At 35.1% G+C, this 21,785-nt stretch overlaps 2 protein-coding genes across 5 annotated transcripts; one reads left to right on the plus strand and one right to left on the minus strand.

Moving 5' to 3' along the window:
• Positions 1-409: 409 nt before the first annotated feature.
• LOC306845729 (dehydrogenase/reductase SDR family member 1-like) lies at positions 410-7,383 on the minus strand. Of its 4 annotated transcripts, none has more exons than XM_079378693.1 (10): positions 7,190-7,383; positions 6,977-7,031; positions 4,218-4,361; positions 3,981-4,124; positions 3,825-3,904; positions 3,277-3,409; positions 2,950-3,093; positions 2,766-2,835; positions 2,279-2,359; positions 429-2,157 (listed from the first exon to the last, which is right to left on the minus strand). In XM_079378693.1, exons 3-10 carry the CDS (start codon positions 4,359-4,361, stop codon positions 2,027-2,029), a joined length of 927 nt encoding a protein of 308 aa, XP_079234819.1. In that variant the 5' UTR covers positions 6,977-7,031; positions 7,190-7,383; the 3' UTR covers positions 429-2,026. The 4 variants fall into 4 exon arrangements, with proteins under 4 accessions (XP_079234816.1, XP_079234819.1, XP_079234818.1 ...); XM_079378692.1 differs by having other exon boundaries at positions 7,169-7,293; XM_079378691.1 differs by lacking the exon at positions 7,190-7,383 and having other exon boundaries at positions 1,261-1,822; positions 2,018-2,157; positions 6,977-7,096.
• A 1,500-nt stretch (positions 7,384-8,883) lies between these two features.
• Positions 8,884-21,739, plus strand: LOC306846579 (uncharacterized protein). Its single transcript, XM_079380042.1, has 45 exons — positions 8,884-8,986; positions 9,079-9,131; positions 9,434-9,480; positions 9,937-10,011; positions 10,126-10,185; positions 10,317-10,400; positions 10,493-10,582; positions 10,696-10,755; positions 11,007-11,072; positions 11,211-11,297; positions 11,432-11,521; positions 11,620-11,706; positions 11,803-11,880; positions 11,993-12,082; positions 12,226-12,288; positions 12,524-12,586; positions 12,774-12,833; positions 12,916-12,990; positions 13,157-13,243; positions 13,325-13,402; positions 13,693-13,755; positions 14,228-14,317; positions 14,410-14,499; positions 14,582-14,671; positions 14,770-14,859; positions 14,995-15,084; positions 15,212-15,274; positions 15,372-15,431; positions 15,521-15,580; positions 16,669-16,737; positions 17,282-17,368; positions 17,435-17,515; positions 17,616-17,684; positions 17,825-17,914; positions 18,018-18,095; positions 18,505-18,594; positions 18,711-18,800; positions 18,934-19,023; positions 19,293-19,439; positions 19,598-19,687; positions 20,041-20,118; positions 20,348-20,494; positions 20,625-20,696; positions 20,793-20,828; positions 20,912-21,739. Exons 4-45 carry the CDS (start codon positions 9,960-9,962, stop codon positions 21,463-21,465), a joined length of 3,834 nt encoding a protein of 1,277 aa, XP_079236168.1. The 5' UTR covers positions 8,884-8,986; positions 9,079-9,131; positions 9,434-9,480; positions 9,937-9,959; the 3' UTR covers positions 21,466-21,739.
• The last annotated feature ends 46 nt before the right edge of the window (positions 21,740-21,785 follow it).

The following is a 21,785-nucleotide window of genomic DNA, read 5'->3' on the forward strand; positions in this document are numbered from 1 at the left end:
TCTGCAGGAAAGTGGACATCGAGGGCCAGAGTTGAGAACCCCTGGCATACTGTGTAGTAGAGATGTGGGCATATTAAGATGCAGCAGGGGACCAGGATGTGAACACAGCAAAAATCCAGGTCTCCTGTACAGTGCAATATATCTGATAATAACAATGGTCATTTCATTGCATTAAATTGACAACATGGCCCTGCAGCAGCATCATTCATTTACCTAGCAGAGCTTAGCTTTATGATTGTGAGGCACTTGGTCACCAAAGGACCTTGGCCACAAAGATACATTGTGTACTTTGCCATTCATCAATCCAGATAACCTCTGTGCTTAATCTACTTTGATGCCTCTCTGCAGAATCACCACTGCTTGCATCAAACCATTATTAGAGAATTAAAAACCAAAGTCCACAACATGCCACCATATGCAACGCCATTGGTTCTTTCATTTTTAATAGTTTGTAGCATCACATACAGTCTCCCAGTAACACCTTCTTGCTGTTTTTAAGTTGCACAGTTCACACGGTTAGATATTAAGCTAATCAATGCACTGTTTCTCCCTCAGAAAGATAAAGCCTTAATAAAAAGGTAGAGGTTTAATTTCAGTAATAAACACTACATTCAGAGAAATGTTAATTGGTCTGTTCAGTGACAAGCATCATCATTTGAGAAAATGGACTGGCAGAGGCCTTACAGTCATATCTTGTTACAGTATACACCAATCAGTCTTTTAAAGTCGAGAAAGCCTTTGAACATATCTTCATCAAAACATTGGTGACTTGCATGATCAGAATGGCTCAGTGTTTTTTTTCTGTTTTGTTTTTTGCAACTCCAATAATACCAAATTGTGAATGCTCTGATGTCCCAAAATATAAAAAGTTTTATTATAAATTTGACATTTTCAGTAGTATTTGATCTCAAAATGCTAAAATATTTCAGATTTCAGTGATATAGGCAAGTTCTGTGTTTTCTTCCATTTTTTTTTCAAATGTGTTTAGTTAACTGTTCAGGAATTTGCTTTGCAAATAAAAGTGACCATGTCATTGACATTTGCCACACTCAAAACTACCATGTTATCAACAAGCTCAGGGCTGGGTGTGCCTTTTACACATATTTTCCTCTTGTGCAATGCAAATTATTTTTTGCAGTGAACATCACTGTCAGTATTACAGAAATGAGATGAAATTTTTTTTCTGATACAAATAGTAAATATACTGAAAAGTATGATTTTTTTTTTGACGCCCAGACATTGTGGCTTATATTTGCTAATGTCATCTTATTTTTAATTTAATAGTTTTTTATTAGCAATAGTAGCAAGAAATCAATGACAATTTTACAGCCAGCTAAATGACTTTATCTTGGTGGCATATTTAAAACAACAAAGTAAAAACACATGTACGTGATCAACATATGTAAAAAGCATTTGCGTCAGTTGGTCCAAAACACTCTGGCCCTGGGTCGTTTTTCTTGTCAAGTCCTGTCTTAGATCACATAAGGAGTTAGTCAGAACTACACTTAAGTCAGTCTATCATTGTGTTCTTCCGGCATGAGATGTAAAATAAGTATGTAAAAGTGAGAGTTGGGCAATAACAGACTGGTGTGCTCTTCATATATAAAGCACACAAGCTCATGAGCTCCAGTGTTACTGTGAGATTCCGTTCATACAGTAATGAAGTGGATAGAGAATCTACTGATTTGTTACTTCTTTGTGTCAATTTGCTGGTAAGACCAGCATTGCTTTGATGGCTCTGTCTGTCCTCTTTCTGACAAGAGAAGGAATGATTGTATGACATGATATTTTGATTGTGATTTAGGTCCTGTGTATGCAGCCTCTGCAAGGAGTAATAAAAAATATGCTGATTGTGGTAGGTTTCATGTGCAATGGTTAAACAGACATTCTTTTCATAGTATCATAATATTTATTCGAGATATTTTAGTATATACTTGAATGAATATACAGTTACACTATTGTTCGAACATTTGGGGACGATAAGATTTTAACTTGTTTTTTAAAGAAGTCTTTGTACCGAGATATGTTAGAATTTGCCAAGGCTCAGCATGGAACGAGGCACTCTGATGAATGAAGGCGTGAATACGGACAGCCAGGACACATAGGGCACCTGGGAAATGAGGAACTTCAGAGAGGTGTAGTCCATAACACTGCGACCTGAAACGACAAGGTGCGCATAAAAAACCCTCTGTAGAATTTCATTTTGGAACATCTACATGCAAGTATCATTGATCATAACAGGAAGCACCATCACTCCTACATAAACATGTCACCGTACCATCAACATCCTTGAATCCATAGCGGCGAGCGAGCTCACAGGTCATCAACACTTGCCCAGTCATTGACATCAGATTTTTATCTGTTTGTCACCAAGAAGCAGAAAGTAACACATCAGCAAGGACCTCCAGACAAATCAGAATAATTCATAAATCTTTTTTCCTTTAAATGAATAGCTCATTAAAAAATTAAGTTTTGTTATCATTTACTCACTTTTTCTGTTAAACACACAAGAAGGCACTTGAAGAATGTTGGTAACCAAACAGTTTCTGGTAGCCATTGACTTCCGTAATATTTTTTTCTATACTATGGAAGTCAGTGGTTACCAGCAACTGTTTGATACCAGCATTCTTCAAAATATTTGATTTTCTGTTCAACAGAAGAAAAAACTCTTACAGGTTTTGAACAACTTGTAAATGATGACAGAATTTATATTTTTGTGTGAACTATTCCTTTAAGTACTCATTCAATCTTAAAAAAAATCCAACCTTTGGCCAGCTCAACTACGCATCGTCCACTACACTCCGTTGTTTCACCCTTGCTGAACATTTCCTTGAACTGAGAAAGATAGATTATAATCAGATATTTGGGACAATGTATTTGTATCATAATCACACCTGTTCTTCATGAACTTACAAAGCAATGATGATGATACAAATAAAAATGGCTTACTTTTGGATCAAATCCTGGAGGAGCCTCATCACAAGACATATACTGATTAATTAACTCAGTCTGAACGGCCCCTGGCCAGAGGCTTACAGAAACCACACCTTTCTTCTTCAGCTCTATTGCCATATCCGCTGCCATTCTGTCACACTGAAGAACCAAAAGAAAGTTTAAAGCATAAATGAACAATGAAGATGAATAAAGGAATAGTCTACGAACAAATAAAAAATGGAAGTGGCATTCTGTGCAACTGAAATGAACCATTTTTTCAAATATGTTACACTGAAAATGACTTTAGATTCAGAATCTGTATTGCTGTGTGCACAGACTCACTGCAGCTTTGCCGACCCCATAGGATACATTAAAGAGATAGCGCAGACCACCCATGGATGATATGAACACAATCAAGCCTTTGCCCTGAGCCACCATCATCCGTGCAGCATACACTGAGCAGAAATAGTGACCCCTGTGAAAACAGTGACCATAATCTCTGAAATGGCTCCGAAAGGCCAAAGAAAATGAATTACTATGAATATTTTCAATTATCCAGCCTTTAACACAGCTTTTTTCTTCAATTAAATCATTTGATTTAATTAATTGTGCAGCTCAGCCTTACAGGGTCAAATAAGTCAAAAACTGATGTGGTGCTGATGTTTAGGTAATGAGGTTGTCATACGCAACTGATTTAAATATTTGGGGTCAGAACATTTTTTTTAAAGAAATTAATACTTTTATTCATGTATATATGTTAAATTATATTAAAATAGAAATAAGTTATTTGAAAGTAATTTGATCTCACAATATCACTGTGTTTTTTTTTTTTTTTTTACTGACAAAAAGTTTTAAAATTTGGATCACTTGTCATTTGTACTGTTCTGTACCTGAGTCCAGTGTTGTTGATTGTGTCCCAAATATCTGGATCCACCTCCCAGAACTTCTTGTTCATGTTGTCCATAATAGCCTAACACACAAAGATAAACACAATAGTAAATGTATAGAAAAACAACATATTTGTTCCATAGTTAGCTGTGACTGACCTGTACACCAGCATAGGCATTATTCACCAATAAGTCAAGTCTGCCATTTTGCTCACGCTGGACACGTTCAAACAGCTCCTTGATTTCATCCTCTTTAGATGAGTCACAGACCACTGGGAGACACCGGCCACCTCTCTCTGTCACCTGTTGTCATGAGAATAAAAGAAGCATAAAATCAATATCACCTTCTCTAAGTTGAGGTTTATTAATGATACAATCAGGAGCCATTTTCCACACCTCAGCTGCTGTCTGCTTCAGAGTTTTCTCCTGTCGACCAGTGATGTACACTGTAGCGCCAGCCTCAGATAACTGAAGGGCAATACCTCTTCCAATTCCTCTGGAAGCACCAGTCACCACACAGATCCATCCTGATAGTGCCATCTGACAAACACACAAACATAAATTGATGCCAGCAATAACAATGTCTGATCTTTAGAATCAGTGCATTGAACTGGCTTACACTTAATGATTTGTTTAAAAATCTACCCAAGTGGTTCTTGAGTCAACAACTTAATGAAAGTCTTGCGGACTTACAATGGCTGAAATATGCTATTTTGGTTAAAAACAGCAATATATGCATGCATATTATTGTAACGTTTTAGTAACATGCCAAGCCATGAAGTCAGAGGCATGTGATGACGTATAATGCAGTAAAGAACCACTGAATCATTTTGTAATTGGTTCTTCATAATGAACCATAAAAATGCAAACGTTGCATCAGACTTGTTATTTATGACTTTGACCTTTGTTCATTTCATACTTATGTGATTTTGTGATGTTTTCCACATTAAACAAAAAGATTATATGGATAAAATGTATACGTTTGGACAAGGCCATAGCTGGGTTATATGGGGGCCCTGGTGCAGGTTGTGGCTGTGGGCTCCTAATTGTCACTATCTTTCTCCCTGCTAACAACAGGCCTGGCTTGGGCAGTTCTCATTATCAGAAGCTCATATTTAGACAGTAAGAATTATGGAAAAAATGAGCAGGAGATTTGTTAATTTATTTAATGAAAATCTTTCTGCATATCTTCCGGCTTATTTGATCCCCTGCTGATTTTGTATGTTTGCTCACTGACAAAGAAATTATCAGTCTATAATTTTAATGGTAGGTTTATTTGAACAGTGAGAGACAGAATAACAACAACAACAAAAAAAGAGGAACAAAAAAAATGATAAATTGATTTGCATTTTAATGATTCAAATAAGTATTTGATCCCCTATCAATCAGCAAGATTTCTGGCTCCCAGGTGTCTTTTATACAGATTAGGAGCACTCTCTTAAAGGGTTGTTATCTGTATAAAAGACACCTGTCCACAGAAGCAATCAATCAATCAGATTCCAAACTCTCCACCATGGCCAAGACCAAAGAGCTGTCCAAGGATGTCAGGGACAAGACTGTAGACCGGCACAAGGCTGGAATGGGCTACAAGACCATCGCCAAGCAGCTTGGTGAGAAGGTGACAACAGTTGCGGTGCGATTATTCGCAAATGGAAGAAACACAAAATAACTGTCAATCTCCCTCGGACTGGGGCTCCATGTAAGATCACACCTCGTGGAGTTTCAATGATAATGAGAACGGTGAGGAATCAGCCCAGAACTACACGAGAGGATCTTGTCAATGATCTCAAGGCAGCTGGGACTATAGTCACCAAGAAAACAATTGGTAACACACTACGCTGTGAAGGACTGAAATCTTGCAAGATCCCCCTGTTCAAGAAAGCACATGTACAGGCCCGTCTGAAGTTTGCCACTGATTCAGAGGAGAACTGGGTGAAAGTGTTGTGGTCAGATGAGACCAAAATCGAGCTCTTTGGCATGAACCCAACTCAGCGTGTTTGGCAGAGGAGGAATGCTGCCTGTGACCCCAAGAACACCATCCCCACCGTCAAACATGGAGGTGGAAACATTATGCTTTGGGGGTGTAAGGGGACACAACAACTCACCGCATCAAAGGGATGATGGACGGGGCCATGTACCGTCAGGGCCAGGGCATTGAAGCCACCCAGGGCATTGAAAATGGGTCGTGGATGGGTATTCCGGCATGACAAGGGTTTTGCCACAAAGTACTAAGTCATGTTTTGCGAAGGGGTCAAATACTTATTTCACTCATTAAAATGCAAATCAATTTATAACTTTTTTGAAATGCGTTTTTCTGGATTTTGTTGTTGTTGTTGTTATTCTGTCTCTCGCTGTTCAAATAAACCTACCATTAAAATTATAGACTGATAATTTCTTTGTCAGTGGGCAAACGTACAAAATCAGCAGGGGATCAAGTTATTTTTCCCCCACTTTAAACGACTTTCGCTTCGGAGCGCGCACGCGGACGAAACTCAATAACAAACGCTATCTTGCGTTCGGAGGCGGGCGCCTTCCTCCTGATGTTTGGTAACGCAACTGTGTGAGACACTTATACTAAATCAAGGTGCAGGCACTTCAGAATGACTAAACTTTTGAGATGGTTTGCGATCAGACTGAGCTGGTTAGTCCAGTTATTCAGTCACGCCAACAGTTCAAAGGCAAAGGCACAGTTGTTTTTGCGCTGCGCATAGACAAATTTACTCTGTAAATGTTTCATTCGTAGTTCACCCGCATCTTTTCTTGTGAGATAAAAACGGTCCGACTCAACCGAGCAAATAGGTACTTTTTATGGGCATTTTTAGAATGTATATGCCCATCGGCGTCCATCCAAAGTTTTTATGCAGTATCCCAAAATCCGCGCAAAATAGGTTAGTAGAAACATATAACCAATGACATTTAATTGGCACAGAATGAAGGTTATGCAACAGCGATGCATCATAGTTATTTACCAAAGTGTCATGCAGATTGAAACGTAAACTTGAATATCTTGTCTCACTCGTTTGAAATCTTCGACTTCGACACTTGCGTATGTGTTTTATGAGATATTTAGAAGATATCATATAAATGACAATCTATATATTTAATGAAAAATCTTCATGTAGGCTAGGCTAATGTAAACGCAACACATAGGCTACCTGATAAACGCTGCGGTTAAACCTCCGATGAAGGAACTCTTGCCCGGACTTGAATCTGGAAACAACAGGCAAAGTTTGGTGAAATTCTTGCAGATAAGACCGTTCGGTTAATGGCCATCCTCCTATTCCCGTAATACGTCTAATATAAAGTCAATACGTTTTGTAATGTGCTTATAAAAACTTAAAACATACTACTCTTCTGGCGTAGCTTACTGCTTTTTGCATACTGTGTAGTAGAGAAGTAGATGGAGCAGTAGGATGTGAACACAGCAAAAACCACGATCTCCTCAAGAGCACAATATATATCTGATGACAATGGTCATTTCATTGCATTAAAATGACAGCATGGCCCAACAACAACATCACTGCCCATATAGTGGTGGTAATCACTGAATTATTCAATCACTGACCCAGCAGAGCTTGAGTTTATGAGCACTTGGTCACTAAAGGACCTTGATGACATATTGTGTACGCTCCGTCCATCAGTACAGATAACCTTTGTGCTAAATCTACTTTGATGCCTCTCTGCAGAGTCAGCTTGCATGTTACCAGTTAAAAACATGTCCGAAAACATAAATAACTAAGGATCTCGCATTTCCATTTTTAATAGTTTGTAGCATCACATAGTCTCCCAGTAACCCCCTTTCTTTGCTCTTTCTTTGTTAAGCAGCCAAATAGTGTTTAGTACTAATTAACACAGATGAAGCCTAAATAAAATAGATAGAGGTTTAATCTCAGTAATAAAAACTATGCATTAAACTATTTTTAGCGTGACATGCATCATTCGAGCGATACTGGCAGAGGCTCTTACAGTACACACCAAACAATCAATTAATGGGCTTAGAAGAAGCTGTTTATTAATAGCCTTTTATAGCCAAACCTCAAACATAAAATGTATACTTTTAAAGTCAAGAACGCCTTTGAATGCATCTTCATCACTGATACTCAAAACATTGGTTACTTGCATGATCAGAACGGCAACATTTTTATAGAATTTTTTTATTGCAACCCTAATAATTCCAAATTGTGAGTGTTCCAATGTTCTAAAATATTACATTTTTAATTTATAAATTGAGTATTTGATATGAAATTTATATTTTGAGTTGTGTTTGAAGTCAAAATAATAAAATATTGCAGATTTCAGTGTTATCAGGAGGTGTTCCATTTTCTTCCATTTTTGGAAACAAGTTTTTAGTTAACTGTTGATGAATTTGCATTACAAATAAAAGGGACCAAGTCACTGACATTTACAAAACAACCGTTATCAACAAGCTCAAGGCTGGGTGTGTCTTATATACATATTTTCCTCTTTTGCAATATGAATTATTTTTGTAATGAAGGTCACTGTCAGTATTACCACAATGAGCTGAAATTTGTTCTGTTAGTGTACTGAAAATTAGTTTTGGACAGCATTGGACATACATTTCACATGCTGGGGAGGGTCTTCATATTTCTAATTTATTAGTTTTTAATTAGCAATAGAAGCAAGAAATTAAACTGCTTTACCATTAAATTTACAAACAGTTATGGCAATGTTGTAGCCAGCTACATTAATTTATCTTTGTGGCATATTTAAAACAGACGTTGAGTAAAAATGCATGTACATGATCAACACATGTAAAATGTAATGACAGTGCAGATTAAAAATGAATAAATGGAAAAAACAAACAAACAAAAAAACATTTGCATCAGTTGGTCCAAAACACTTTCTCTGGCACTAGGTCATTCTTCTTGTCAAGTCCTGTCTTCGATCATATTATAAGGAGTTAGTCAGAACTACACTAAGTCAGTCTATCAGTCTATTGTTCTTCCGGCATGAGATGTAAAATAAGCATGTAAAAGTGAGCGTTGGGAAATAACAGACTGGTGTGCTCTTCATATATAAAGCACTCAAGCTCATGAGCTCCAGTGTTACTGTGAGATTCCGTTCACACACAATGAGGTGGATAGAGAATCTACTGATTTGTTCGTTCTTTCTGTCGATTTACCTGCTGACACAGGCTGAATGTGGTAAGAGCAGCATTGCTTTGACGGCTCTGTCTGTCTTCTTTCTGACAAGAGAAGGAATGATTGTACGACATGATATTTTGATTGTGATTTAGGTCCTGTGGATGCAGCCTCAGCCAGGAGTGATGAAGAAGATGCTCAGATTATGGTAGGTTTCTTGTACATTTCTTTGTGGTAAGTTTTCGACATATTTGACTACATATCAGTTTATTTTAATGTACTGATTTGGTGCTCAAAAACATTTCTTATAATTATCATTGTTGAAATAAACTTCTCATAATGAATGAGAAGTTTAACTTGTGTTTTTAAATCAAAACTGTGCAGCTTTGATTAATTAAGCTAAATAATTAAATCATTAGGAAATGGAATATTTCTGTATTTAAATGGTCTTTCACAGTGCAAAAACTCAGTGTGAACAAGGTCTAAAGTGAATTTTTCTACACATTTCAGGCAAATAGGGATTTCACAAGAGAAAGAAGAGCCATAGAGGTGTGACTGTTTTTAATCTTTATGTTGTTGTTTTTTGTGTGTGTTTTTCACATATCATTTTCATTTTACATGCATGCACTGTTAAATGTTGTTTTTAAATTAATTTCCATGATCTCTCTTTAATCTACTAAGGACTGCTCAGGTATGTGAATTATATTTTTCTTTACTATACTTTATCCAGAGGCATTTTAATCATATATGACCCTGGACCACAACTCCAGTCATGGGTATATTTGTAGCAATAGCCAACAATACGCTGTATGGGTCAAAAATATTGATTTTTCTTTTATGCCACAAATCATTAGGTTATTACGTAAAGATCATGTTCCATGAAGATTTTTTGTAAATTTGCTACCATAAATATATCAAAACTTGATTTTTGATTAATAATATGCATTGTTAAGGACTTAATGTGGACAACTTTAAAGCTGATTTTCTCACTACGATCATCATCTTTACTTTAGGCCTCCGGAAAGATCTTGATGAGATGAAGATTAAATGTAGGGATTCTTATAAAGTAGCGAAGAACAACATTGATGGTGAGTCAACCCATCTTCATTCTACACAAATCTCAAAGTATATATATTAACCATGCAGTTCCATCCTGCACTTATATTCATCAACAATATTTATATTGGTGGACATGTTTGCAGGTCTTAAAAGTGAGCTGGATGGTCTTTTTAAACAAGTTGGTCCCAGTCCAGCCAAGGATGGTATGTGGAAAATAATGATACTGGTGAACATAGCTGTAACATATCATTTTTTTTCTATAACATTATTATTGATAAGCATTAGCAAAAAGACAAAGGTTGACACTTTTCACCCTTGTGTTCCACCCATTCAGTGTTAAACATTCTCCAGAAAGTCATCGACCTACAGGAGCTGGACACGATAATAAGCACTGAGAGAAATGCCACAAAGATTGAAAGTGTGCTGCAACAATATTACTTGTATTATTAATTTGAATAGTATCTCAATATCCCATGTATATTCACATAGTTTTTATCTAAAATTCAACAGGGCAGAACAAGCGTCAAAAGGATGCAGAGAGAGAGTTAGCACGGATGAAGACAGAATTTTCAGGAAGTGTTGAAATGTTCGAGCGGGCAGGTAGAGATACACCCCTGTGCATGGAGCAATATCACACTGACACTGCATTTTGAGCCATTACTCAATTCTTAACCAAAGGAAACTGAAGTAATTGTTCATTTTTCTTCATCTAGTTTCACAGATAAGCACGGAGACGTTGAAAAGCGATAAGGCAACCTCAACAGCTCTTAATGGTGTGTATGACAAAGTTCTCTTTTGATTTATATAATCTAAAGCCTCATCATCAGTGAATAGCCTGCATAAAATAAGTAATTAAACCCAAAACTGACTAAAATGCATGTGCTTATATATTTTCTTATACATACGGATAAAAAATGTATAGCCTGAATATACATGTAATATACTGTAAGTCGCTTTGGATAAAAGCGTCTGCTAAATGCATAAATGTAAATGTAATGTAAATGTATTTATATATAATCTATAGAATTAAAGAAATATCTGGAAGCCAAGCTCAAACAACCAGGGGAAACAGGTGGCATTGCAGACCAGGGTGAGTTTAATGAGAAGGAGAGCAGTGGATCACAAATATTGTAGTAGTGATTGTGGATGAAGTTTTGAAAGGTTCTGAACATTTGTCATAGCAGTTTGATTGTTTTCCACGATAGAATACAATTTGTTTTGTTTTTAGTGCTGCAGATTGTTATATTGCAAATCAAAGCGATGGAACTGAAGACGCGTGTCTCTGGTCAATTTAAGATGCAAGCACAGATGGATTGTGAGTGTTCATTACTGATGTTTACAAAATCCTTATCATGCCAGGAAGTTATGAAGTTGCAGTTTTGAGATGGTTTGAGCAAGTTTATTTTTAGTTATAAATAATCGTTTTATCTCTTTTTGAATGTTTGATAGTAATTATAAGCAAGCTGGAGTATAAAAATGGCCTTATATCAGATCTGAAAGAAGAGCGAGAAGTGAGGAGAGAAAAAAGAGAAACAATTGGTATGTTTTTTATTTCTATAATCCATGTTATGTGACAAATAAGAGGATCCTGATAACTGCAGCATATCCTTTTTCTGTTTTCCATTTTGTGTTCCCAGATATACACATAGCAGCACTTGAGAAAGAAATATTAGATCTGAACGCCCAATTATCAGCTCTTAAACAAACACTTGTTCAGCTTGATGGTACTGGAATCAGACTAGAAATTATGAATAATTTAGCATTTTATATTTAGATGTGCGAATCACTACTTCATTCTGCCAATACTTTGTATCTTGTAGAACAGACAAATGAATTTGATGGGAAAAGAGTAGAAATAATGGACAACATTGCCAAATTTAAGGGAAAAGATGAGATAAGTAAGTTTCTTTCATCTAAACATACCCGATTTCTCGTGAAATATTGTTTAGTGTCACTGTTTTTTTTTTTTTTAATCACCAGTACAATTTATAATACCTTTTCTACTTTTAGTTTCTAGAATTCTTAAACTCCAGTTTGAATTTATGGAGGCACTAATTACGGGACAGGGACAAATGAAAGCAGACGAATTTAAGATAAATGGTGAGATCTGAACAGCTTTTAATCATTATTATTATTATCTTTTTTATTTAAATGTATATTTTTTCTTTTCTTTTTTTAGCCAGGGTTTCCTAAGCAGCTTAATAATTGTGATGCTTATGTAATTTTGGGTTATTCCCTCTTAGATCTCCAGAAAGAGCTTGGAAAGGAACAGGACAGGGCATTATATCTGGATGCTGACAACAAAAGTAAGATTGATATATTGTCTAAATGTAATATGGATGCTTAATCCATACAGATGAAAAAACACTTTTCTGTAAATGTTGCATTAATTTATTTAGTGGATACTTTTGCCCAATTCAACTTGCAAATGAGAAAAATAACACACAATTTGTCATAATATGCTATGTTAATATTAGCCTTGTCCTTTATCCCAAGTGGAACATTCATTGTTAATTTATCTGTAATTTCTTCTACACCCAGGTTTGCGCAAAAAGCTGTTTGTCCAGGCAGAACAGTGCAAAGACCTGATGGATCTGTACACGAGTGAGACATTTTACTCTTCTTGACTCCCAGCAAGCAGCCATATGAAAGCTTTGTTCAAATGAAAGCAACAGGAGAAATTTAAATGGGATTATTAAATGTTATTTGCAGATTCTGCTAAAAGAAAATAGAGGTTCAACTTACTATTATTGTGTTGCAATCATCATTATTTATGTATTGTCTTTTCCAGATGCAGAAGCTGAACTGAGTGTTCAAGTAAATAATATATTAGATAAAACCTCAAAGGCAGGTGAGTTGAGTGAAATTTTAGACACACAAAATATAACACATTTTTTACAGTTAACATACATGGCATCATTTCCTTTCCACAGCTCTCCAGATTATTTTGCTAGGCTTCGAAATAGACCAAGTAATGAAGCAAATTAAAGCATCCTCATCTAATGACGGTATGTCTGTTTTATGATTCAGTTTGAAAAACAGTCAGCCTTAATGGGGTATAACATTTGAAACCATTTCTAATGTATATTGTTCTGTACTGGGTTTCAAGAACCGTTTTTTTTTTCAGTTTTCATGTGGAAATGTAATATTTATTTTTTTGTACATTTATAATAGATTTGAAGCAAATACGGGATGAAAAACTCAAAGAACTGGCATTGAAAAAGGAGGAACTTCAGAAAAGTGACGCTAGCTCTGGAAAAAGTGTGACTCTTTGCATTAATGTCTATCATAAGTCTATGTCTTTTGACTCCACCTAAGCATGTTTTTGTCTCTGCTTGTCAGTTCTTCAAGTGATATCGCTTATGGAGGAAATCTGGAAGCTACAGCGTGAAGATCCAGACAAATTAAATAAAATCAGCAGTGAGTATATAGTGCAGTATACATGCAGTAGTTATGCTAATGGAAAGAAATTGATAGTAAAGGCCAATTCAGACCACATGCTGACAAACATGTTCGTCAGGTTTTGTCTAATCGGTGTGTTTCCCCCTTCGCCTTCTGTTGGTGGTGCATGTTTTCGATGATTTAACATGTTGAATTGGTGTTTGTTGGGTCTTGGAATGTCTGAGAAGTGACATACTGTACTCGGTCAGCTGTTGGCGTTGGTGTAAATTGACTTCAAGGTTTCAACACACATTCTCTTTTGGTTTCAGATCTGCAGAAGGATCTCCTGAACTTGATAAGCAACTTAGATGATAAAATGGCTTCAAAACCAAGTGAGTGGAGAGTTATGGTTTGGAACTAAGGCTCATGTTATTTGCAGTTATGTTCACACCCATACCTACAGATAGTTTGGTAACACTTTAGTATAGGGACCAGTTCTCACTATTAACCAGTTGCTTATTAGCATGCCTATCATTAACATATTGGCTGTTTGTTAGTATTTAGAAAGCACATATTCTGCATGACCATATTCTGCATCCCTAATCCTATCCAATCCCTAAATTCAGCAACTACTTTACTAAATATTAATAAGCAGCAAATTAGGAGTTTATTGAGGCAAAAGTATGGTTTGTTAATAGCGAGATTTGGACCTTAATATAAAATGTGACTGATAGTTTAAAAAAAAATACTTTATGAGTATCGCACAAGCTCAAATCAGTTCATCTATGTACCAAATTCATAATTTGTTCAGATATTTTTGGCAGAACAATCAATATTACTATTATGTTTGTTTGTCTCTCTCAGTGCTAAAAATCATTGCTCTACAGTCTGATGTAACCTGGATAAGAGAAATGCTGAAAACTGTGACTACACAGGCTGAGATCCAGACAGCTGGTTGGCATTGATACTTTTCAATACTTTAAAAGAGGTATAAATAATGGTGTAACATTTCTCAATACTGCTATATTTATACTGACTTCTGACAGCGCTTCAAAAGGAACTGGATGACGTAAAACGTTTGCTGGATGAAAAAAACAAAGAGCTGGCTGCTGCGACCGGTGACGTCAGTCAGATACGTGAGCGAAACCTTTAATTTTCAGAGCTCAAACAATAACTGAAATGGCAATTTTAGCTGTCATTAAAATGCATGATTTACAGAGAAAGATATTGCTGCTCTGAAGAAAGAAGTTTTGACATTGCAAATCCAAAAAGACACAACTGAAAGGAATGCAATGCAGAAGATTAAAGGTATAGCACAATCATTCAGCAGCAAACCATGAATTGATTATCATGATCATTTTTTATTTGATTAAAACTAATTAATTGAATTGTTTTCTCTTTCACAGATCTTCAAGATAAACTAAAACAGAGTAACGAGGCATTGGATGATGCCAATAAATCACTAAAAGAGAAGAGTGCCACACTATCACAACAAAGTAAGTAACTGAAGAGATTCACCAGATGCGAAAGTGATGTCTGGTTGCTATATAAATGATCAGGATTGGAAGATTTCTCTGCCAATGTCCAGTCAGATAATTGCTATATAACGTTTTAATCTGATGTCCCCATAGTTACAAAGATCAACAATCTCTTAGACGAAGTGAGAACCTTGAAACAACAAGTGCAAGAAAAAGAATCCCAAGTAAATGCTAGAATAGCTGGTGAGTTTCATTCCATCCATCCATCCACCCATCAGTTACAATCTCTTTCACTCATCTAACAGCAAATCACATCAACATTGGAGCTCTCCATTAACTCAAGAACACAACTTGCTGCTGTTCTTTTTAGATCTTGAAAGGAGCCTAACAATGAAGGAGGAGGAAAATGCCAAAATTCGTGTTGAGAATGAAAGTAAAACAACATATTACTGCAGTCTTCAGTAATATATGATATTTAAGTCATTGTCTAAAGAAGTGTTCCTCATCTTGCCTATTCTGTCTCTCTCTAGAGTTGAAAAAAGATTGTGTGGACACTGCTGAATGCCCTGAACTCCAGAAAAAATATACCGGTACCTTATCTTTCCATCGGTGTAAAAAGACATTTTTGTAAACAGGATTTGGACAGTTGTGTAAACAGTACTTGGTGGCTGTGTTACAGAAATGCAGGCTGAATATAACGATACCATTTCTAAGCTGAACAATGACATTCTTAAGAAAGGTGAGTGAAGATTCATAATTAAACTGGTTTAGAATTAAACAAATTATGACAAATTTAATCACAAAATATTATAAATAATGCCATGAATACACAATAAAACAAACAACAACAACAAAAAATCATCATCTTGTGTTAAATCCAGTGTTGGGTGTAACTAGTTACTAAGTAATTAGTTACTGTAATTTAATTACTCTTCCCTTGAAAAAGTAAAGAAGGTATTACTCTTATTTTTTCTGTGATTTAATTGCAGTTACTTCTTATGCATGTAATTGAACATAATACTGTGTATAGACTGTAGAACATTTATAAGCAATGCAATAGTTGTTTGAACATCAAAATGTAAAGTCTAATCTTAAAATGCATGCTTTTTATGTACCCTTCTCACTTTAATAAAAATACTGGTAACATTTTAGTGTCCAATTCTCACTATTAACTTGTTAGCTATTAGCATGAATATTACTGGGATATTTGCTATTTATTATTACTTAAAGCACATATTAATGTCATATTCTGCAAGACCTTATTCTAAATCCTTAATCCTACCCAATTCTTAAGCTTTACAACTACTTTACAAAGTATTAATAAGCAGTAATTAGGAGTATTTTGAGGTAAAGTCGTAGTTAATACACTGTAAAAAAAACAATTCATAATTTTTTAGTTTTCTCAACTTGTTTTCACTCAAAAATCTCCTACAAAAGCAAGTTGAGAAAACTCAAAAATCTGCTGAAACTGGTTGCCTTAAACTTTGAAGTTTTCTCAACTTTTATTTTTTTACAGTGCAGTCAGTTAATAGTAAGAATTGGATCTTAATCTAAAGTGTGACCAGAATAATTTATGTAGTAAAAGAGCCGTATGCTGGTATCAATAACTTGTCGTGGTTGATACAGGATTTAGAAAGTAATTAGTAACAGGTAATTAAATACTTTTTGGAGAGAGTGATTTGTACAGTAATCTAATTACACTGTTGAAGATGTAATTAACTAGTAATTAATTACTTTTTTAGAGTAACGTACCCAACACTGGTTAAACCTAAAGTCGATGTCTACTACACTCTTTTATACTGTCACAGTATACTGTTTTATTTTCAGCTTATATCATTAAAAGTCTAATGGATGAAGTTCAGTTCCTGGATGAGCAAATTGCACAAGGATTCCCAGGTAATGAAGGTGTATGTCCATTGATTCTGCTGTACTTTTAATGTGTATGTCTAAAAGCAGATTCAACCAGTGCACATTTAATAATGTTTTTAAAACATGCTCTTATGCTCAACAAAATAAAAACACTTATTGTGAGTTATTATTACGATTTAAAATAACTGATTTCTGTTTAAATATATTATGACTATGAAAATAATTTTTGTGCTGGCATCATCCTTCTAATATACCACTTTGGTGCTCAAGAAACTATCATCATCATCATTATTATTATCAATTCTAAATATTTTTGTGGAAACAAAAATGATGAACAAAAAGTTTTTTTGAACTTTATTTATTTACATTAAAACTCTTGACTGTCACTTTTGACCAATTTCATGCATCCTTGCTGAATAAATGTAATAATTTTGTAAACACAAAAACGTATCGACCCCAAACGTTTGAATGGTAGTGTACATTCCATGCTTTCATTCGACATCACATGTGCAAGGGGTAAAACTTTCAATAGTTTGATGATCTTTTCAATATATGGTTATCTGCTTCTTAGAACTGAAGCTAGAACTGGAAGAAAAGAAGAAAGAATTGAATGAGGCAAAGAAGAAATTGCATGATGAGGGATCCATATCAGCCAAAAGTGAGTCCAACCCCATTTGATCAATTTTGGGAGAGACTACTGCACTTACACAATGCTTTGTTACAGCTCTGGAAGTACTTGAGTTACTAACTAATATAGGGAAGCTGCAAGAAAATCCAACTGAAGACAATTCAGAAAAGATTCAGAGTAAGTTTAAACAAATCCATTTACATACTCTCGTAATCATTTTCATTTCTTCCATTTAATCCATTATCTTACAATTGGTGATGTTCTTCTCTTAATTTAGAACTGGAAGCTCAATTAAATGGTTTGCTGGCTGAATTGCAAAAATCAGGAGAGAAAGGGCTTGGACTGGGTGAGTTCAACCAGTAAGACTAGCAATGCCTAGATCATGGGTTTGGTTCTCAGGGAACGCATAAACTGATGAAATGTATAGCTTACCATTGTTAAAAGTGTCTTCCAAATGTGTTATTTAAATCTTTTTCTTTTATACAGCCTTGAAAATAATGTCTATAAAGGAATCAATGTCTAAACTAAAACAAGCACAAACACAAATGCAAGAGAAATACGCAAAGGAAATAAATGGTAAGTCAATCTTCAATGCATCATTATCAGAAGACTGTTGATTATTTGTTTGAGTAATAGCGGAAAGAAAGACTACTAAACAGATATTATTGTTGTTGGTCAGGACTAAAGAATCAAATAGAGACCAAAGAAAAAGAGATTTTGCTGTTGCGGGCTAACTGTGAACTGTCAGATAAGCTGAGTAAGTACATGAGAAAAGGCACTAAAGAATATTTTTGAAAGTGATTTTACCCATCTTTTACAGGGATAGTTCACCCAAAAAATAAAATTTTGTCTTTATTTATTTACCCTCAAGGTGTTGGAAACCTGTATGAGTTTCTTTCTTTTGTTGAACGTGTCGATATTTCGAAGAATGTGGGTAACTTCCACGGGGACTAAAAACTGTTTAGTTACCCACAATCTTCTTTTGTATTCAGCAGAAGAAAGAAATTCATGCAGGTTTGGAACAGCTTGAGTGTGAGTAAATAATGACAAAATAATAATTTAACCAAAGGAATGGGTAACTCTGCATATTTCCTCCCAGATATGTACTCTGCATTTTAACCCAATATGTTGTTACTAAGACATGCTCCTTCTTTTTGCATAAACAGAGGACAGGATACAAAAACTAGAAAATGAGCTAGAGGGAAGCAAACAAAATTTTAAAAAACTGCAACAAGAATCAAATGATAAGATTGCATGTAAGTTACAGAGAAAATGCACACTGTTGTGATACCATCACAATTAACTTATTTCTTTATAATGATGCATTTTAAACTTTCTGTTTTCAAATATTATCATATCATTTTTTTCTCAGTACTACAGAAACAAATTAAATCAAAGGACCAGCAGCTTTCTAACACTGAAGATCAACTGCAAAAGACAAATGCTGAAAATGCTGCTTTGAGTAAGAAAGTAGTTATGAATAAAGACAACAACATTGCAAAATTAATCAACCTCATATTTATGTTCGATTCCATTTTGTCATCTTTGCATGGTTAGTCATACCACAAATTTCAGTTTTGTGTCTTTTGTTTCAGTCAAACAGCTGAACAATCTGAATGATGACTTGAAGAAACTCAAAGAGGATAAAAATAAGGCACTGCACAATGCAAAAGAAGAAATTGACGGTATGACCACAGTCAAAACACCAAAGACATGTGCTTGAATAATTACCAAGTTCACTTTTCCAATACTATACAATATATTTAAGATTGCTGGAGTGATTAGACGTGTTGGTCTTGATAAATATATGAAAAAGCAACGATCAGCATGTGAGAAACAAACTGCCAAAAGTGCCATGATCATTATCTTTAACCCCAAATTTGACCCATTATACCAAGGTAGAATCAATCTGACCATTTCTTTTTTTTCTTACTAACTGCATTTTTGTGATCAGGTTTAAAAGAGAAATTGCAAAAACAGGAAAAAGCGCTTACTGAAAAGGACTGGTACCTGAAGGAAAAAAATGAAGTCATTGCTGCATTGAAAAACCAATACAACGATGCAAAGGGCGAGCTTGAAATAGTAAAGAACAAAAACAGAGGTCAGTGAAAAGTTCATCCTCTGCTTAAAATCAGAGGAATATTTGGTTCAAAAATGGGAAAATTCAGAGTATTGTCAATCAGATTTTGTCTACAGATAAAATGTAATGATGCTACAAATTACACAGTTACTCAATATTAACTTTTTTTTTTTGTCCAGAGCAACAGACAGAGCTTAAAACAAAGGACCAGCAACTTGTTAAAACTGAAGCCAAACTAAAGGAAATAAATGCTGAAAATCAAGACTTGGGTAAGAATCATTATTCATCATTATTTTATCAGTATTTAAAGATAAAATCATTGAATAATGAATGACAGAATTGCTGATAGAAAATCCAATATAAACTGTTTTTTTTTTTACATCTTGTATAATCACATATCCTCCTGACTACCAGGAAAAAAAAAATGTTTTATGAATTTAGTATTTTGTCATGTCATTACAATGTTTAGAGCATAATAATTTTTTTTTTTAAATATATTTTTTTGAAAAATTATATTTTATTCATGTTATGGCTTTGTAGAGGACATTTGTTTAAAGTCCATAGACGGTAGTCAGGAGGATATGCATACACTAATTTAATTATTTCTTGCCCTTTATTTTAGTTCACAAGCAGAAGAAACTGGAAAAGGAGCAACAAAAAATTACAGAAGAGAAAAATGAATTACAGAAAGTAATCTCTGGTATGACAATACCGTCAAAATACCACAGCAGCAAAAACACAATCTCTACTTGATGGAGTTCACATGTCCAGTATTTTTGACTTGCTTTTACATTGCCCAATCAGCAGATGTATATGTGCAATGCAGCTTTATATTTTATAATGTGATCTATTATATTGTATTCAAAGCTCAAATTGTTCATTTGAAAATTTTCTAAGCCTCATAAACGTTTTTTCGCTCCTTTTATCAGGTCTAGAAAAGACCCTGGAAGCAAAAAAACAAGAACTCTCTAAGAAGGACCAGAAACTCCAGGAGAAGGACAAAGAAGTTGCTACACTGCAAAAGGAAAATGCTGATACAAAGGCCGACCTTAATGAAGAGAAAAATAAAATAAAAGGTTAGTGGGGTGCAATACACTTCCAGTATAGTGAACAATGCAAATTAAATTTGGCCTGGGACCAAATATCTTTTGCATGTATCGGTGAGAGGTAACCTGACAGGTTTTAATATTTTCACAATATTTATAGGTGTGATCAATGAGAATGAGAAACTTAGACAAAACCTGGTTGAGACTAAAAAGGAAGTAGAAGAACTTAAGGGTGAGATTTTTCTTTTATCTAAGCGAGAAGCATTACTAACTTTATTTTCACAATTAACAATGTATGATTTTATTTCTTTTATAACTCTTTATCTAGAAATTATAAGTGAAAAAAAAGAACCTCCAAAGAGTGGTAAGTTTGTGATCTCAGTTTGGTTGTAATATACAGTTAAATCCAATCAAACTAAAAAATGTCTGTCTGTGTGCCCACCTCAGAATGGCCGAGGTTTGATGCAAACACTGCCCACCGCAGACTGATCTTGTCACAGGATGAGAAAGAAGCACGTACCTCTTTATTCCCTCAGCCTGTACCTGATACTCCCAAGCGCTACGACACAGCTATTGCAGCTCTGGGAATAGAAGGATTTAATTCTGGAAAGCATTACTGGGAAATAGGTGTGATTGGAAGAAATTGTTATGTTGTGGGTGCAGCCAGGGCATCCGCTCAGAGAAAGGGTATTCTGAAATATGGCCCTTCAGCTGGCTATTGGGTTATTCAGCAGAATAGAGGTTCAAAACTTTTTGCCAATGATAACAGGCAAGTTCATCTACAAGCTGATGCACCTTCTGTAATCGGAGTCCAGTTGGATTTTAAAAATAATAAGGTAACTTTTTATAATGCAGAAAAGAAGCTTGAAATCTTTAGTTTCACTGGCAATGAGCTGCAGGGGGAAATCCATCCATATGTTGAAACCTGCAGTGATACTAATTTAAACGAGCCTCCCATGATCTTAAAGAAACCTCTATCCACCGATTGGCTCAAGCAGTGATCTCCATGTATTAGGAGTCTGGTTTTGTATCCAAAGAAAATGCTTTCTGCTTTGATACTTCAGCTTATTACTACTCTCAACTGCATGCTTGAATGGCATCTTTCATTTTAATAAATAATCTATATTTGAAAAACATAAATATTTATCTAATATGTTGGTGTCTTTTTTAATATTTAAAAGGATGATTCACGCAGAAATGAAAAGTCTGTCAGCATTCACTCGCCCTAATATTGACGACTTCTCTTACGCTGAATATTAAAGAAGATAGTTTGCAAAACGTCTCGGCGTGTTTTTGTTGTTCATACAGTGGTATAGACAAG

Source organism: Barbus barbus (genome assembly GCF_936440315.1).
Source record: "Barbus barbus genome assembly, chromosome: 26".
Classification (NCBI taxonomy): Eukaryota; Metazoa; Chordata; class Actinopteri; order Cypriniformes; family Cyprinidae; genus Barbus; species Barbus barbus.

Bases quoted from the DNA above. Each gene is read 5' to 3' on its own strand.
- LOC306845729 (XM_079378690.1), bottom strand. From the start codon at position 4,361: ATGGCACTATCAGGATGGATCTGTGTGGTGACTGGTGCTTCCAGAGGA. The intron at 3,094-3,276 runs GTGAGTCTGTGC...TTGGTTCTTCAG, and splicing joins ATGGGGTCGGCAAAGCTGCA to TGTGACAGAATGGCAGCGGA. The intron at 2,158-2,278 runs GTACGGTGACAT...TTGTCGTTTCAG, and splicing joins TGGATTCAAGGATGTTGATG to GTCGCAGTGTTATGGACTAC.
- LOC306846579 (XM_079380042.1), top strand. From the start codon at position 9,960: ATGAAGATTAAATGTAGGGATTCTTATAAAGTAGCGAAGAACAACATT. The intron at 17,685-17,824 runs GTGAGTTCAACC...TCTTTTATACAG, and splicing joins AGAGAAAGGGCTTGGACTGG to CCTTGAAAATAATGTCTATA. The intron at 19,024-19,292 runs GTATGACCACAG...TTTTGTGATCAG, and splicing joins TGCAAAAGAAGAAATTGACG to GTTTAAAAGAGAAATTGCAA.